At 46.9% G+C, this 17500-nt stretch overlaps 2 protein-coding genes across 4 annotated transcripts in view; one reads left to right on the forward strand and one right to left on the reverse strand.

Annotated features, from left to right (window-relative positions):
• Nucleotides 1-16580, forward strand: part of LOC306839346 (phosphatidylinositol 4-kinase beta-like) — an 18989-nt gene extending 2409 nt beyond the window's left edge. The window contains exons 3-16 of one of the 2 annotated variants that reach the window (XM_079367980.1): nucleotides 1159-1634; nucleotides 4993-5427; nucleotides 10025-10252; nucleotides 10326-10577; nucleotides 11774-11880; nucleotides 12166-12270; nucleotides 12733-12856; nucleotides 12943-13056; nucleotides 13139-13290; nucleotides 13581-13713; nucleotides 13787-13907; nucleotides 14361-14602; nucleotides 14637-15648; nucleotides 16048-16580. In XM_079367980.1, coding sequence (XP_079224106.1) covers nucleotides 1159-1634; nucleotides 4993-5427; nucleotides 10025-10252; nucleotides 10326-10577; nucleotides 11774-11880; nucleotides 12166-12270; nucleotides 12733-12856; nucleotides 12943-13056; nucleotides 13139-13290; nucleotides 13581-13713; nucleotides 13787-13907; nucleotides 14361-14542 — 2429 coding nt within the window. In that variant the 3' untranslated portion in view covers nucleotides 14543-14602; nucleotides 14637-15648; nucleotides 16048-16580. Of the gene's footprint in view, nucleotides 1-1158; nucleotides 1635-4992; nucleotides 5428-10024; nucleotides 10253-10325; nucleotides 10578-11773; nucleotides 11881-12165; nucleotides 12271-12732; nucleotides 12857-12942; nucleotides 13057-13138; nucleotides 13291-13580; nucleotides 13714-13786; nucleotides 13908-14360; nucleotides 14603-14636 lie in introns of both variants that reach the window. The other variant, XM_079367979.1, reaches the window with a different exon arrangement.
• A 331-nt stretch (nucleotides 16581-16911) lies between these two features.
• The window catches only part of mindy1 (MINDY lysine 48 deubiquitinase 1), an 11584-nt gene continuing 10995 nt past the window's right edge, over nucleotides 16912-17500 (reverse strand). For both annotated transcript variants that reach the window (XM_079367999.1, XM_079367998.1), the window contains exon 12: nucleotides 16912-17500. This exon is cut by the window's right edge and continues 274 nt beyond it. The gene's annotated coding sequence lies outside the window, so the exon portion shown is untranslated.

Here is a 17500-nt window from a genome sequence, read left to right on the forward strand (position 1 = left end):
GATGGTTATAGTGGTTACGATGGTTATGCTGGTTACGATGGTTATAGTGGTTACGATGGTTACGATGGTTATAGTGGTTACGATGGTTACGATGGTTACGATGGTTATAGTGGTTACGATGGTTATAGTGGTTACGATGGTTATGCTGGTTACGATGGTTATAGTGGTTACGATGGTTATAGTGGTTACGCTGGTTACAATGGTTATAGTGGTTACGATGGTTATGCTGGTTACGATGGTTACGATGGTTATACTGGTTACGATGGTTATAGTGGTTACAATGGTTACAATGGTTATAGTGGTTACGATGGTTATAGTGGTTACGATGGTTATAGTGGTTACGATGGTTATGCTGGTTACGATGGTTATAGTGGTTACGATGGTTATAGTGGTTACGCTGGTTACAATGGTTATTGTGGTTACGATGGTTATGCTGGTTACGATGGTTACGATGGTTATACTGGTTACGATGGTTATAGTGGTTACAATGGTTACAATGGTTATAGTGGTTACGATGGTTATAGTGGTTACGATGGTTATAGTGGTTACGATGGTTACGATGGTTATAGTGGTTACGATGGTTATAGTGGTTACAATGGTTATAGTGGTTACGATGGTTATAGTGGTTACGATGGTTACGATGGTTATAGTGGTTACGATGGTTACGATGGTTATAGTGGTTACAATGGTTATACTGGTTACGATGGTTATGCTGGTTACGATGGTTACGATGGTTATACTGGTTACGATGGTTACGATTGCTATAGTGGTTACGATGGTTATAGTGGTTACGATGGTTATAGTGGTTACGATGGTTATAGTGGTTACAATGGTTATACTGGTTACGATGGTTACGATTGCTATAGTGGTTACGATGGTTATAGTGGTTACGATGGTTATAGTGGTTACGATGGTTATGCTGGTTACGATGGTTATAGTGGTTACGCTGGTTACGATGGTTATAGTGGTTACGATGGTTATAGTGGTTATGATGGTTATAGTGGTTACAATGGTTATACTGGTTATAGTGGTTACGATGGTTATAGTGGTTACGATGGTTATAGTGGTTACGATGGTTATAGTGGTTACAATGGTTATACTGGTTACAATGGTTATACTGGTTACAATCAATCTGACCTCTTTTGTTTCGTCCTTCAGTGATCGACCCGGAGGTCGCTCTGAAGGCGTGTCAGGAAGTCCTTCTAAAGGTCAAGCTGCAGAACAGGGAAGCGCCTGAAGAGCAACAACCAGACGACAAACCGCTACAACAGAACGCCACCGAGTGGCTCATCGGCCCAGACTCCCGTCCAATCAGAGAGGGTGAGGAAGGAAGGAGATCAGGGAAGGATGCGGAAAAGCAAAGTTCCTCCCAGCATCTCGCCTCGACCCGCTCCGAGTCAGCAGCGTCTTCGTCTAAACAGTCGTGGCTGCTGCGTCTGTTTGAGTCCAAGCTGTTTGACGTCTCCATGGCGATCTCTTACCTGTACAAGTCAAAGGAGCCAGGTGTCCAGGCGTACATTGGGAATCGTCTCTTTAGCTTCCCCGACAGCGAGGTGGACTTCCACCTGCCACAGCTGCTCAACATGTACGTGCACATGGACACGGAGGTGGGCGACGCCATCAGACCTTACCTGGTGAGTCCTCAGACAGCTGGTTACTATGACAACAGACAGCCCAGGGCCATGCTGTCGTAATTCATCCTTAGTTTCTTTGAGGCTGTCCGGCCTCACAGGTTATTATATTATAATATTAATACATGAAAGTAAAACGCTTCAGGATCGACCTGAGAGTCCTGGTTTTTGTATTTGTGCACGTAAACATTAACTGGTAACTGATGCTGAACACCTGACCTGCTCCGGAGCAGGTTAAAGCTCCGCCCACTGACCAATCAGATCTTTTGATGGTGGAGCTGATGGAGAGGGGGGAGGACACTTCATGTGTCCATCATGATTTTACATTATAGTGTGTTTAGTTCATGATTATGTTTCACTGATATCCTTCAACAAAGGCTGAAAAAGCACCAGAACATTTATCTGGCCGGGTCGCGGGGGCAGCAGTCTTAGCAGAAACGCTCAGATTTCCCTCACCCTCCCTCGGGTGTTCCTAAGCCAGCCGAGAGACATAGTCTCTCCAGCGTGTCCTGGGTCTACCCCGAGGCCTCCTCCCAGAGGGACATGCCCGAAACACCTCCCTAGGGAGGCGTTCAGGGGGCATCCGGACCAGATGCCCGAACCACCTCAGCTGACTCCTCTCGATGTGAAGGAGTAACGGCTCTACTCCGAGCTCCTCCCTGGTGACCGAGCTCCTCACCCTATCTCTAAGGGTGCGCCCAGCCACCCTACGGAGGAAGCCCATTTCAGCCGCTTGTATCCGAGATCTCGTTCTTTCGGTCCTGACCCAGAGCTCATGACCATAGGTGAGGGTAGGAACGAAGATCGACCGGTAAATCGAGAGCTTCGCCTTTCGGCTTAGCTCCTTCTTCACCACGACGGACCGATACAGCGACCGCATGACTGCAGACACCGCACCGATCCGTCTGTCGATCTCACGCTCCATCTTCCCCCCACTCGTGAACAAGACCGCGAGATACTTAAACTCCTCCACCTGGGGCAAGGACTCCCCACCGACCCGAAGAGGGCAAACCACCTTTTTCCGGTCGAGAACCATAGCCTCAGATTTAGAGGTGCTGATCCTCATCCCAGCCGCCTCACACTCGGTAGCGAACCGCCCCAGTGCGTGCTGAAGGTCCAGGTTTGATGGAGCCAACAAGACCACATCATCTGCAAAAAGCAGAGACGAGATCCTGTGGTCCCCAAACCGGACCCCCTCCGGCCCCTGGCTGCACCTAGAAATTCTGTCCATAAAAGTAATGAACAGAACCGGTGACAAAGGGCAGCCCTGCCGGAGGCCAACGCGCACCGGGAACAGGTCCGACTTACTGCCGACAATGTGAACCAGACTCCTGCTCCGGTCATACAGGGACCGGACCGCCCTTGGCAAAGGGCCCCGAACCGTAGAGCTGGTCCAGTGTTCTGCGGCCAGGACGAAAAACGCATTGTTCCTCTTGGATCCGAGGTTCAACTAACGGCTGGATCCTCCTCTCCAGTACCCTGGAATAGACTCCAAGGGAGGCTGAGGAGTGTGATTCCCCGGTCCCCCTTCTTGAAAAGAGGGACCACCACCCCGGTCTGCCAGTCCAGAGACCCTGTCCCCGACCTCCATGCGATGTTGCAGAGGCGTGTCAACCATGACAGCCCCTGCACATCCAGAGACTTAAGATACTCAGGGCGAATCTCATCCACCCCCAGAGCCTCGCCACCAAGGAGCTCGCCAACTACCTCGGTGACTTCGGCTTGGGTGATGGACGAGTCTACCTCTGAGAGCTCAGCCTCTGCTTCCTCAGTGGAAGACGTGACGGTGGGATTGAGGAGATCCTCGAAGTATTCCTTCCACTGCCCGACCTAACCCTAACCCTACATCCCCAGGTGAGGTCAGCAGCTCCCCACCTCCACTGTAAACAGTGTTGGTGAAGCACTGCTTCCCAGTCGGCCGGTTTGCCAGTCCTCCTCCATGGCCTCCCCGAACTCCTCCCAGGTCCGAGTTTTTGCCTCCACAACAGCTCGGCCTGCAGAACGCCTGGCCTGCCGTTACCTGTCAGCTGCCTCAGGAGTGCTATGCGCTAGCAACGCCCGATAGGACTCCTTCTTCAGCTTGACAACTTCCCTTACTTCCGGTGTCCACCACCCGGGTTCGGGGATTGCCCCCAAGACAGGCTCTAGAGACGCTGCAACCACAGTTAAGAGCAGCTGCTTTGCTCATGGAGGTGGAGGACATGGTCCACTCGGACTCGATGTCTCCAGCCTCCTCTGGGATCTGTGAGAAGCTCTCCTGGAGGTGGGAGTTGAAGACCTCGCTAACAGAGGGTTCTGATAGATGCACAATTACTAATATCTTCTTCTGACTTTGAATGATATCTTGATATGAATGTTTAATGTCTCCATGCTGCTCTATGAAATATAACTTCTCAAAGTGTTCTTCTCTCCACTTCAGATCGAGTCAGACAGTTCAGAGAAGAAACAGGAGTTATTATAGTTCCAACCCTGCAGCTGTGTAGCTTTAGTCTGTGAGCCTGTTTGACTTATTTATATTATAGTTTGATCAGAGTTTGTAGATATGATGATCTGCTGACGCCAGACTCAGTGATGATTGTGATTGGTTAAATGAAGATAACTCCGCCCCCTTTATGTGACTGCGCTCTCTGTAACTCCGGGTTGACCTATCAGGTTGATAAGCAGCTTCACAGGACTGATAATCATGATCTCTGATGTCAGTTAGTGAAGCCGGATCAGCCAGAGAGACTCTTCATAGTCCAGACCCCAGATCAGCCAGAGAGACCCGGGTATGTTAAACTCTCTTCATAGTCCAGACCCCAGATCAGCCAGAGAGACCCGGGTATGTTAAACTCTCTTCATAGTCCAGACCCCAGATCAGCCAGAGAGACCCGGGTATGTTAAACTCTCTTCATAGTCCAGACCCCTGGAGAACTCTGAGAGAAAACAGGATACTGTGGCATGTAAGCGTCTTACCCTGGTTTCTGACCACGCTGAACCAACATGACGGCGCCAACGAGAATGTCTTATTCTGGAGAGAGGAATACGTTTTGTGTTTCGCTAATAAAACATAAAATATAATTGAAGGTTGGTCGAGATAGAGTGAGGGTGGGTTTAGTGGGGGGGTCAAGAGAGGGAGAGAAAGGGTTGAGTGAGAGAGAGCTTGGGGGGAGACAACAGGACTCTGTTCATGGGGATTGCAAACTAACCACTAGGCCACTGGAGGCCCGTCTCTCTTCTGAATCATCCGGAACTCAAAGAAGTCCGTCTCTGGAGGGAGGGTCTCCAGCAGGACCCCCTGATCCTGGGAAGTCAGGCTGCTCGTCCTGTGTTAGGTGTGGGATGTTGGTGTTTGATTGTGACCTCTTTGTGTCTGTGTCAGATCCACCGATGTCGAGGCAGCATCACCTTCTCACTGCTCACTGCCTGGCTGCTGGGCGCTTACTCCAATGATATGCACATCTCCACCCAGCGTCACTCCAGAGGTGCCAAACTCAGAAAAATCATCTTGAGTGACGACCTCAAACCTTCAGCTGAGGCTCCTCGACCAGTCTCTGTGTCAGAGAGCAGCCCCAGGCCCTCGCCGTCCCACCGCCGCTGTCACCGGAGACACAACAGCAGCAACGTTGACACTCCCCCGCCTTTCTCCACGGCCGGCCCGGCCCCCGAGAGCCCAGGACCCGGGGAAGTGTTTGTGTCCCCATCCAGGAGGACCCACCAGAGATCTAAGTCAGATGCCACCACGGCGAGCAGCGGGCCTGGCTCAGGCCTCCGACGGACGGGGAGTAACCCAAAAGTGGAATCTGTCCTCGAGGAGGTAAAGTTCTCATATACCGTTTCTTTTCAGCACGATACTAACAACAACAACAACAACAATGACAACTTCAACACAAGAATGACAATAACATCAACAATAAACACAAAGAAAACAAGGACAACAACTTCAACGACAACAACAAAGACAACAATGACAACAACAACAAAGACAGCAACGACAAAGACGACGATGACAACACGAACAAAGACGACAAAGACAACAAAGACAACAACGACAAAGCGAACAAAGACAACAACGACAAAGACAACAACGACAACAACGACAAAGCGAACAAAGACAACGACAAAGACAGCAACGACAAAGCGAACAAAGACAACGACAAAGACAACAACGACAACGCGAACAAAGACAACAACGACAAAGCGAACAAAGACAACAACGACAAAGACAACAACGACAAAGCGAACAAAGACAACAACGACAAAGACAACAACGACAACGCGAACAAAGACAACGACAAAGACAACGACAAAGCGAACAAAGACAACGACAAAGACAACAACGACAAAGCGAACAAAGACAACAACGACAACGCGAACAAAGACAACAACGACAAAGCGAACAAAGACAACAACGACAAAGCGAACAAAGACAACGACAAAGACAGCAACGACAAAGCGAACAAAGACAACAACGACAACGTGAACAAAGACAACAACGACAAAGCGAACAAAGACAACGACAAAGACAACAACGACAACGCGAACAAAGACAACAACGACAAAGCGAACAAAGACAACAACGACAAAGACAACAACGACAAAGCGAACAAAGACAACAACGACAAAGACAACAACGACAAAGCGAACAAAGACAACGACAAAGACAACAACGACAAAGCGAACAAAGACAACAACGACAAAGACAACAACAACAACGCGAACAAAGACAACAACGACAAAGCGAACAAAGACAACAAAGACAACAAAGACAACAACGACAACGCGAACAAAGACAACAACGACAAAGCGAACAAAGACAACAACGACAAAGACAACAACGACAACGCGAACAAAGACAACGACAAAGACAACGACAAAGCGAACAAAGACAACGACAAAGACAACAACGACAAAGCGAACAAAGACAACAACGACAAAGCGAACAAAGACAACAACGACAAAGACAACGACAACGCGAACAAAGACAACAACGACAAAGCGAACAAAGACAACAACGACAAAGCGAACAAAGACAACGACAAAGACAGCAACGACAAAGCGAACAAAGACAACGACAAAGACAGCAACGACAAAGCGAACAAAGACAACGACAAAGACAACAACGACAACGCGAACAAAGACAACAACGACAAAGCGAACAAAGACAACAACGACAAAGACAACAACGACAAAGCGAACAAAGACAACGACAAAGACAACAACGACAAAGCGAACAAAGACAACGACAAAGACAACAACGACAAAGCGAACAAAGACAACAACGACAAAGACAACAACAACAACGCGAACAAAGACAACAACGACAAAGCGAACAAAGACAACAAAGACAACAACGACAAAGACAACAACGACAACGCGAACAAAGACAACAACGACAAAGCGAACAAAGACAACGACAAAGCGAACAAAGACAACAACGACAAAGACAACGACAAAGACAACAACGACAAAGCGAACAAAGACAACAACGACAACGCGAACAAAGACAACAACGACAAAGCGAACAAAGACAACAACGACAAAGCGAACAAAGACAACAACGACAAAGACAGCAACGACAAAGCGAACAAAGACAACAACGACAACGCGAACAAAGACAACAACGACAAAGCGAACAAAGACAACAACGACAAAGCGAACAAAGACAACGACAAAGACAGCAACGACAAAGCGAACAAAGACAACAACGACAACGCGAACAAAGACAACAACGACAAAGCGAACAAAGACAACAACGACAAAGCGAACAAAGACAACGACAAAGACAACAACGACAACGTGAACAAAGACAACAACGACAAAGCGAACAAAGACAACAACGACAAAGCGAACAAAGACAACGACAAAGACAGCAACGACAAAGCGAACAAAGACAACAACGACAACGCGAACAAAGACAACAACGACAAAGCGAACAAAGACAACAACGACAAAGCGAACAAAGACAACGACAAAGACAACAACGACAAAGCGAACAAAGACAACGACAAAGACAACAACGACAACGCGAACAAAGACAACAACGACAAAGCGAACAAAGACAACAACGACAAAGACAACAACGACAAAGCGAACAAAGACAACAACGACAAAGACAACAACGACAAAGCGAACAAAGACAACGACAAAGACAACAACGACAAAGCGAACAAAGACAACAACGACAAAGACAACAACAACAACGCGAACAAAGACAACAACGACAAAGCGAACAAAGACAACAAAGACAACAAAGACGACAACACGAACAAAGACAACAACGACAAAGCGAACAAAGACAACAACGACAAAGCGAACAAAGACAACAACGACAAAGACAACAACGACAACGCGAACAAAGACAACGACAAAGACAACGACAAAGCGAACAAAGACAACGACAAAGACAACAACGACAAAGCGAACAAAGACAACAACGACAAAGCGAACAAAGACAACAACGACAAAGACAACAACGACAAAGACAACAACGACAACGCGAACAAAGACAACAACGACAAAGCGAACAAAGACAACAACGACAAAGCGAACAAAGACAACGACAAAGACAGCAACGACAAAGCGAACAAAGACAACGACAAAGACAACAACGACAACGCGAACAAAGACAACAACGACAAAGCGAACAAAGACAACAACGACAAAGACAACAACGACAAAGCGAACAAAGACAACAACGACAAAGACAACAACGACAAAGCGAACAAAGACAACGACAAAGACAACAACGACAAAGCGAACAAAGACAACAACGACAAAGACAACAACAACAACGCGAACAAAGACAACAACGACAAAGCGAACAAAGACAACAAAGACAACAACGACAAAGACAACAACGACAACGCGAACAAAGACAACAACGACAAAGCGAACAAAGACAACAACGACAAAGCGAACAAAGACAACGACAAAGCGAACAAAGACAACAACGACAAAGACAACGACAAAGCGAACAAAGACAACAACGACAAAGACAACGACAAAGTGAACAAAGACAACAACGACAAAGACAACAACAACAACAACAATGACAACTTCAACATAAGAATGACAATAACATCAACAATAAACACAAAGAAAACAAGGACAACAACTTCAACGACAACAACAAAGACAACAATGACAACAACAACAAAGACAGCAACGACAAAGACGACGATGACAACACGAACAAAGACGACAAAGTGAACAAAGACAACAACGACAAAGCGAACAAAGACAACAACGACAACGCGAACAAAGACAACAACGACAACGCGAACAAGACAACAACGACAACGCGAACAAAGACAACAACGACAACGCGAACAAAGACAACAACGACAAAGCGAACAAAGACAACAACGACAAAGCGAACAAAGACAACAACGACAAAGACGACAACGCGAACAAAGACAACAACGACAATGACAACAACGACAATGACAACAACGACAATGACAACAACGACAATGACAACAAAGACAACGACAAAGACGACAAAGACAACAACGACAACGCGAACAAAGACAACAACGACAATGACAACAAAGACAACGACAAAGCGAACAAAGACAACAACGACAAAGACAACGACAACAATGACAACAACGACAAAGACAACGACAACAATGACAAAGACAACAATGACAACAACAACAAAGACAACAAAGACAACAAAGACAACAATGACAACAACAACAAAGACAACAATGACAACAACAACAAAGACAACAATGACAACAACAACAAAGACAACAATGACAACAACAACAAAGACAACAACGACAAAGACGACGATGACAACTCGAACAAAGATGACAAAGGCAACAGCAACGACGACAAAGACAACAAAGACAAAGCGAACAAAGACAACAACGACAAAGACAACAACGACAAAGACAACAACGACAAAGACAACAACGACAACGTGAACAAAGACAACGACAAAGCGAACAAAGACAACAACGACAAAGACAACAACGACAAAGACAAAGTGAACGAAGACAACAACGACAAAGACAACAACGACAACGACAAAGTGAACAAAGACAACAACGACAAAGACAAAAACGACAAAGACAACAACGACAAAGACAACAACGACAACGACAAAGTGAACAAAGACAACAACGACAAAGACAAAAACGACAAAGACAACAACGACAAAGACAACAACGACAACGCGAACAAAGACAACAACGACAACGTGAACAAAGACAAAGACGACAACGGCGACAAAGATTTCAACAATGATGACAGTTTTTGTGGGCAGTTGATTTATGATGTCATGAAGCCACTCTGCCATCTGGTGGACAAACTGTGAACTGCATTTGGTCAGTGTTTGACTGAACTTTGACCTGTTTGTTCTAATGTGACTGACCCATGTGTCGTCTCTCTGCATGTTTCAGCCGGAGCGTCTGCGTCCTCAGCGCGAGTTTGTGAAGTCTCTCCTCTGCATCGGGAAGCGTTTGGCGACTCTTCCAACCAAAGAGCAGAAAACTCAACGTCTGATCTCTGAGCTGTCGCTGCTAAACCACAAACTGCCAGCACGCGTGTGGCTGCCCACCGCCACGCACCAGCACCACGTGTGCAGGATCCCGCACACGCAGGCCGTGGTGCTCAACTCCAAGGACAAGGTACACACACGCACACACTATACACACCCACACCCCTCCCCCTCCTCCTGCTGATCCTCGCTCTCCTCCTCAGGCGCCGTACATCATCTACGTGGAGGTGTTGGAGTGCGAGAGCTTTGAGACGTCAGCTGTTCCGGTACGTATCCCGGAGACGAGGATCCGCTCGGCCCGCTCTGCAGAGAATCTGGACTGTGGTGGCACGACGGCTAGCATCAACAACACGATGACAACAGAGCATCGAACCGGAAGTTTCTGCACCGTTCAGAACTATGACAACGATGACGAGGCGTGGGCCACTGATGACATCGGACAGCTGCAGGTGGAGGTGAGTCAACCTGACCATCACAACCTAATAACATACATCCTTTCACCTCTTACTGAACCAAGCAGCGACCTCCGATGTTGAAACTTAACTAAATTAAAATCCTGCAGTTCCTGGAGTGTCCACTAGAGGCTGGCTGCAGTACCTGGAGTGTCCACTAGAGGCTGGCTGCAGCAGCACAGGAAGTCACATACACACCCATTCAAACAGCCTGTTTTTACAGCAGACATGAACATGTTTACAGCCTGCTTCAAAAAACCAAATAGGTGTGATTAGCTCATGTCTCCATCCACACACACTGTACGGGGGGGAATGTTTTGATGACTCAGCAGTTTTGATTGGATGAAGGATCAGAGTTATTCACAATAAGGCGTGTAGCTGAGCTGATTGACAGGTGGGCGCCGTGTAACGGTTTGTCAGGAGGCTTAAAACCCGCCTCAGCTCTCAGCCTGTCGTTAGCTTGACTCAAAGTTAGCCTGAGACAGCATTTCCAGCACGGAGACCGCCATCCATGGGACTCCAGCGCCCCCTGCAGGGACACACAGGGGACTCCAGCGCCCCCTGCAGGGACACACGGGGGACTCCAGCGCCCCCTGCAGGAACACACAGGGGACTCCAGCGCCCCCTGCAGGGACACACGGGGGACTCCAGCGCCCCCTGCAGGAACACATGGGGGACTCCAGCGCCCCCTGCAGGAACACATGGGGGACTCCAGCGCCCCCTGCAGGAACACACGGGGGACTCCAGCGCCCCCTGCAGGAACACACGGGGGACTCCAGCGCCCCCTGCAGGAACACACGGGGGACTCCAGCGCCCCCTGTAGGGACACACATCGATATTCTTGAAAACCCAACTGAAGGGTCCCAAAAAGTAGGACAGAACAGGTCGGTTATTTGGGAATCTTTCCCGCCTTTAGTCTATGGAAACGCCAAACTGCGACTAACCGCACTGAACCGGGTCTTTAGAGTGTGCTGAGTGGTTAAAGACGGATCGGGTTCGACTCCCTGTTTCCTGCACGTCAGTCCTCTCTCTTCCTGATTTCTGACCCTCTCCACTGTGTGTGTGTGTGTGTGTGTGTGTGTGTGTGTGTGTGTGTGTGTGTGTGTGTGTGTGTGTGTGTGTGTGTGTGTGTGTGTGTGTGTGTGTGTGTGTGTGTGTGTGTGTGTGTGTGTGTGTGTGTGTGTGTGTGTGTGTGTCAGGCTGAGGCTCAGACCAGCAGCAGCGACAACATCAGTCAGTTTTCAGTCGACAGCATCACAAGTCTGGAAAGCAAAGAGCCGACGTTCATCGCTGCAGGAGACATCAGGTACACACACACACACACACACACACACACACACACACACACACCTTCTCTTGATCCAATAGAATCTTACCCGCTGCTTCCTTGTTGCTATGGTTACTCCTCTTAGATCCATTAAACCGTAGGTGTCCGTAGATCTGAACTTTAACTTATATTTTTGTAGGTTAACAGGAAGTAGCTTCTGCACGGGTTCGGAGGACACCCATGTGACAGCTTTCAGCCAATCAGAGTGGATTATTCCCCAGCCCATAATAACCTGCTGTACTTTCATTATGATCCGTTTTACAGACGGCGTCTCTCGGAGAACCTCGCTCAAACGCCCACCTCGTTCAGGAGGGACCCCGAGGACCCGTCGGCTGTCGCCCTCAAAGAACCCTGGGAGGAGAAAGTCAGGTGAGTCACCTGGTGGCTAATCTCTACTCTGATTGGATGAGATAATAATACAGGAAGATACAACTTTATTGTTTGAATTATTAAATAAATACAATTTGAAAAATATTAGAAAATATATATATACAGAGAGAGAGAGTATTGTTAGAGTATTAAATCATTTTCTTAATAGTTAATTTGTAATAATAATTGTACATAGATTACATTAGTTGCCATGGTAATATTTCTGATAGACAGTCTGTCTCTCTCTCTCTCTCTGTCTCTCTCTCTCTCTCTCTCTCTCTCTCTCTCTGTCTCTCTCTCTCTGTCTCTCTCTGTCTCTGTCTCTCTGTCTCTTGTCTCTGTCTCTCTGTCTGTGTCTCTCTGTCTCTTGTCTCTGTCTCTCTGTCTGTCTCTCTCTCTCTCTCTCTCTCTCTCTCTCTCTCTCTCTCTCTCTCTCTCTCTTTCTCTTCCCCCCCCCCCCAGGCGGATCAGAGAAGCGTCTCCGTACGGTCACCTTCTGAACTGGAGACTGCTGTCCGTCATCGTGAAGTGTGGCGATGACCTGAGACAGGAGCTGCTGGCCTATCAGGTGCTCCGACAGCTGCAGGTACTCACACACACCTGTCTGTGTTTTTGATTCTGATCATCGATGATTGATTGTTAATGTCTGAAAAGTTGTTTTTGTTGTTTCAGTCGATCTGGCAGCAGGAGCGAGTTCCTCTGTGGATCAAACCCTACAAGATCCTGGTGATGTCATCAGACAGCGGCATGATCGAACCCGTCCTCAATGCTGTCTCTCTGCACCAGGTAACCATGACAACCATCTGAATGTGCTGATCGCTCTCTCCTTTGACTGGTTGATTGATAATGCCTGTCTCCCGTCCCTCAGGTGCGGAAGCAGAGTCAGCTGTCTCTCCTCGACTACTTCCTGCAGGAACACGGCAGCTTCACGACCGAGGCCTTCCTCACCGCGCAGAGGAACTTCGTGCAGAGCTGCGCCGGGTACAGCCTCATCTGCTACCTGCTGCAGGTCAAAGACAGGTGAGACGCACCTGACTTTCTCTCGCCCAATCACTGACGAGCTCTCATTGTTCATGCAGGCTGCTATGAGTAGGCGGGAACTCGTCAATGCTAAGCTATGCTAATAATGCTAATCTGCTGCAAATCTAGATTGCAACGCTAGGCAAACAATTCCTTCCTGCTCCCAGTCTTAATGCTAAGCTAGCTCTTAATCTGAACACCTAGACTTGTGCTAAGCTAGGCTAACAGTCACCCTTTGCTCTCAGTCTGGATGCTGGGCTAGGCTAACCCTCTCTGATACAACTCTGCAGACATAACGGGAACATCCTGCTGGACTCCGAAGGTCACATCATCCACATCGACTTCGGCTTCATCCTCTCCAGCTCGCCGCGGAACCTCGGCTTCGAGACGTCGGCCTTCAAACTGACCTCAGAGTTTGTGGACGTGAGTGAAACAGGACGGCTTGTTTCAGCTGTTAGCTTAGCGCTGGACCATAATGACATCTGGATTGTTTCAGGTAATGGGCGGTCTGGACGGCGACATGTTTATCTACTACAAGATGTTGATGCTGCAGGGTCTGATCGCTGCCAGGAAACACATGGAGAAGGTTCTGCAGATCGTCGAGATCATGCAGCAAGGTGAGTCTGAGTCTGTGGAGACGGTAGAGGTGGCGTGCAGACAGTCTGTAGAGGTGGCGTGCAGACAGTCTGTAGAGGTGGCGTGCAGACAGTCTGTAGAGACGGTAGAGGTGGCGTGCAGACAGTCTGTAGAGGTGGCGTGCAGACAGTCTGTAGAGGTGGCGTGCAGACAGTCTGTAGAGGTGGCGTGCAGACAGTCTGTAGAGGTGGCGTGCAGACAGTCTGTAGAGGTGGCGTGCAGACAGTCTGTAGAGGTGGTAGAGGTGGCGTGCAGACAGTCTAAGCCCCTCCCACTGGCTCCAGGTGAATTCTCCTGGTTCTATCCTGCTGCCTTCTCTCAGTCGGCTCACTCTGACTTCTGCAGGAGAAACATTCAGCTGGTGACGTTCAGACGTGAAGCTCCTCCTCTTTTCAGGGCGTTCCCGCGGTGATACTAAACTGTCTCTCCTGCAGGTTCACACCTCCCGTGTTTCCACGGCTCCAGCACCATCCGCGGTCTGAAGGAGCGTTTCCACATGTCTCTGACGGAGGAGCAGCTGCAGCTGCTGGTGGAGCAGCTGGTTGACGGGTCGATGAGGTCACTGACCACCAAACTGTACGACTCTTTCCAGTACGTCACTAACGGCATCATGTGAGTGCGGCAACGCCACGGACATTCCTGCAGACTTTAAACTTTGTGATGTGGTCATCTCGTCCGTCTCTGAAGCTTCGAACTGACTTGTTTTGAGTCGGATCTTCTTAAACTTCAGGACCGGCTCATTAAAGTCACATGACCTTGACCTTCAGCATTGCATCGAGTTGTCATGAAAACGGACGGAGGATTCAGACTTCTGCTTCCTCCTGCTCTTTCTGAGATTAATTTAAACACGGCGCCGCCTCTCTGCAACGCGAGCGAGCGTTTGTCAGTTTGATGAAGGACAGAAATGTACATTTGTCCCCGAGTTTTTTTAATTATGCTGCTTGTTTAAAGCTTCATATTTACTGATGATTTCTTCTTTAAACTGGAGAACTACGGAAGGCCAAATGAGACATTTCTTGATTTTAAAATGTAAAAGAAAAGTCAAACTCATCAGAGGCCACTGCCTTAAAAAAAAAAAGATACCAGATAAAAACATTGAGCTGAACGTTTGTTACTTTAAATAGAGGCGGATCTGATTTTGTTTTTCATCATATTAGCAGAAAAACATCTTCCACCACCAGAGGGCGCCACAACCTGAAAGTGCCTCCCAAGAAGGAGGAAGTTCATGATCATGTAAAGATTTAACATTCTCAGTATGGCTAAGGATGCTAATGCTAGCTAAAGTCTTCAGTGTTGAATAAAAACGTGTGGACAAACTGTCCCCTTACAAACAACTATTAACGGGTTTCTGCACTTTGAGCCAAAATGGCCGCCATGTTCCTTTGTATCTCTACATCCCCGTAATAACGTCTGGGAACATGTTTTCATATTTAATGAAGGCTCCCCTCTGATTGTTCCAGAGATGCATAAATAACCCCGGCAGAGCGACAGAGCGGTTATTTTCCTTATAAGGACTTTTTTTTTTTCTAATCTGTTTCCTGAATGTTTTACTTTGTGATGTTCGATTACGTGTTTTATTCACACGTGTTGTTTTAGACACTTTCCGTGCTTTTATTTAAGTTACGGATCACCACTGGTTTGATTTTTATCTCTACATAGGTACAACCTTAATATCTGAAGGTTCTCTGTTAATATCTGAAGGTTCTACGTTTATATTTGAATGTTCTGCATTCACATGTGGAGGTTCTACGTTCATTTTTGAGGGGTCTATGTTCATATCTGAAGGTTCTATGTTCATATGTGAATGTTCTACATTTATATTTGAATGTTCTACGTTTATATTTGAATGTTCTACGTTCATATCTGAAGGTTCTATGTTCATATGTGAATGTTCTACATTTATATTTGAATGTTCTACGTTTATATTTGAATGTTCTACATTCTTATCTGAAGGTTCTACATTCATATCTGAAGGTTCTATGTTCATATTTGAATGTTCTACATTTATATTTGAAGGTTCTACGTTCATATCTGAAGGTTCTATGTTCATATGTGAATGTTCTACGTTTATATTTGAAGGTTCTACATTCTTATCTGAAGGTTCTATGTTCATATCTGAAGGTTGTACGTTTATTTTTGAAGGTTCTACAGCCAGATCTTAAGGTTCTACCTTCATATTTTAAGGTTCTACCTTGATATATAAGAGCTCTATGTTCATTTTTGAAGGTTCTACGTTCATATGTGGAGGTTCTGATCTGTTCATGCATCATGTTATCGTCTGTTTACTTGAGCCTTAAACACCACGTGGTTGTTTATAAATATGTTTGTTTGTTTGTAAATAAAGAACACCTGGTGGCTGCGACAGGAACCATCAATGCAAGCAGAGAGGTCGAAGTGCTTTTGTACCCAAATGTTTAATCGCTTTAGGGACGAGTTTGAATTCTGAAACCACCTCGTGTCCTCTCCGGCGTGCAGACAGGAAGTGTGTTTGTTTACGTCAGTCTCTTGATGTAAACGTGACGTCGGATTGAAACTTGTCCCTTCTTTCTTCTTCCATCAGCTTCAAGACTTTAAATGTGAAAAACTCTTTAAGTGCTTTTATTCTGAAAACATTTCTGTTACTTAACATTAAACACTAAATCCACTCAAGCAGCTGAAGGTTGTCTGATTTCTTTACTGGTTTCCATGGAAACCAACCAGCGATCTCATTGTAAACACTGGCAGGAACGGGTTTCATGGTTTCTGGCGTTCGCCAAAGTTTAAAAAGAAACTTTAATCAGAATTCTGATTTTTCATGTTGAAATTATTCTTTTTGAGATCATGATGTTAAAAATAAATTCAGTGGTGGCGCCGGTGGCACAGCGGCGTCCCCATGTATTGAGGCTATAGTCCTCACCGGCCTCCCGCAGGTCTCACCCCACATGGTCACGTTCGTACGAACCAATGAGAGAGAGTCTCCACGTGGAGAAAACAGACGACACCAAAGAGAGTTCAAACTTTTTATTGAAGCTTCACATCTCGACAGATTAAATACAAAGCAGAACAAATGGCGTGAACTAACTCAGAGAGATGCATGATGGGAAAACGTTCATCACGGACGTTAATGTCAACTCATCGTGGAGTCAGTGAGACGCCGCCGCGTCTTTCAGGTTTGTTGGAGAGAAAAGTTAAATGAAAGTTTCCTGTTACGAGGATTAGTCATGTTAACCCTTCGATGTCTGAAAAACGACCATCAGACGACTGAAAGTCGAGTAAAGCTGCAGGTCAGGATACATGTTTGACATTTCTGTGGCGTCTCCAGACAGACAGGAAGTGACTCTCCCTCCAGGGTCATGAAGAGTTCATCGAGCTCGGAGTAATCAAACTATCAGCTGTTTGAAGACATCCTCTAACATGGGTTACAGGAGGGGGCGGGGCTTAATTACAGTGACAGTCTGGCTCAAAGTGGCTTCACCAACAAAATGTCAGCACTTGTGCTGGGTGGTATTTAGGCTTCACTTTTGGACAACAGGTGAAGGACAAGAGGTATCCTCCATCTTTATTAACATTGGAACCAATCAAACATGTTCACATA

Source organism: Symphodus melops (genome assembly GCF_947650265.1).
Source record: "Symphodus melops genome assembly, chromosome: 18".
Taxonomy (NCBI): domain Eukaryota; kingdom Metazoa; phylum Chordata; class Actinopteri; order Labriformes; family Labridae; genus Symphodus; species Symphodus melops.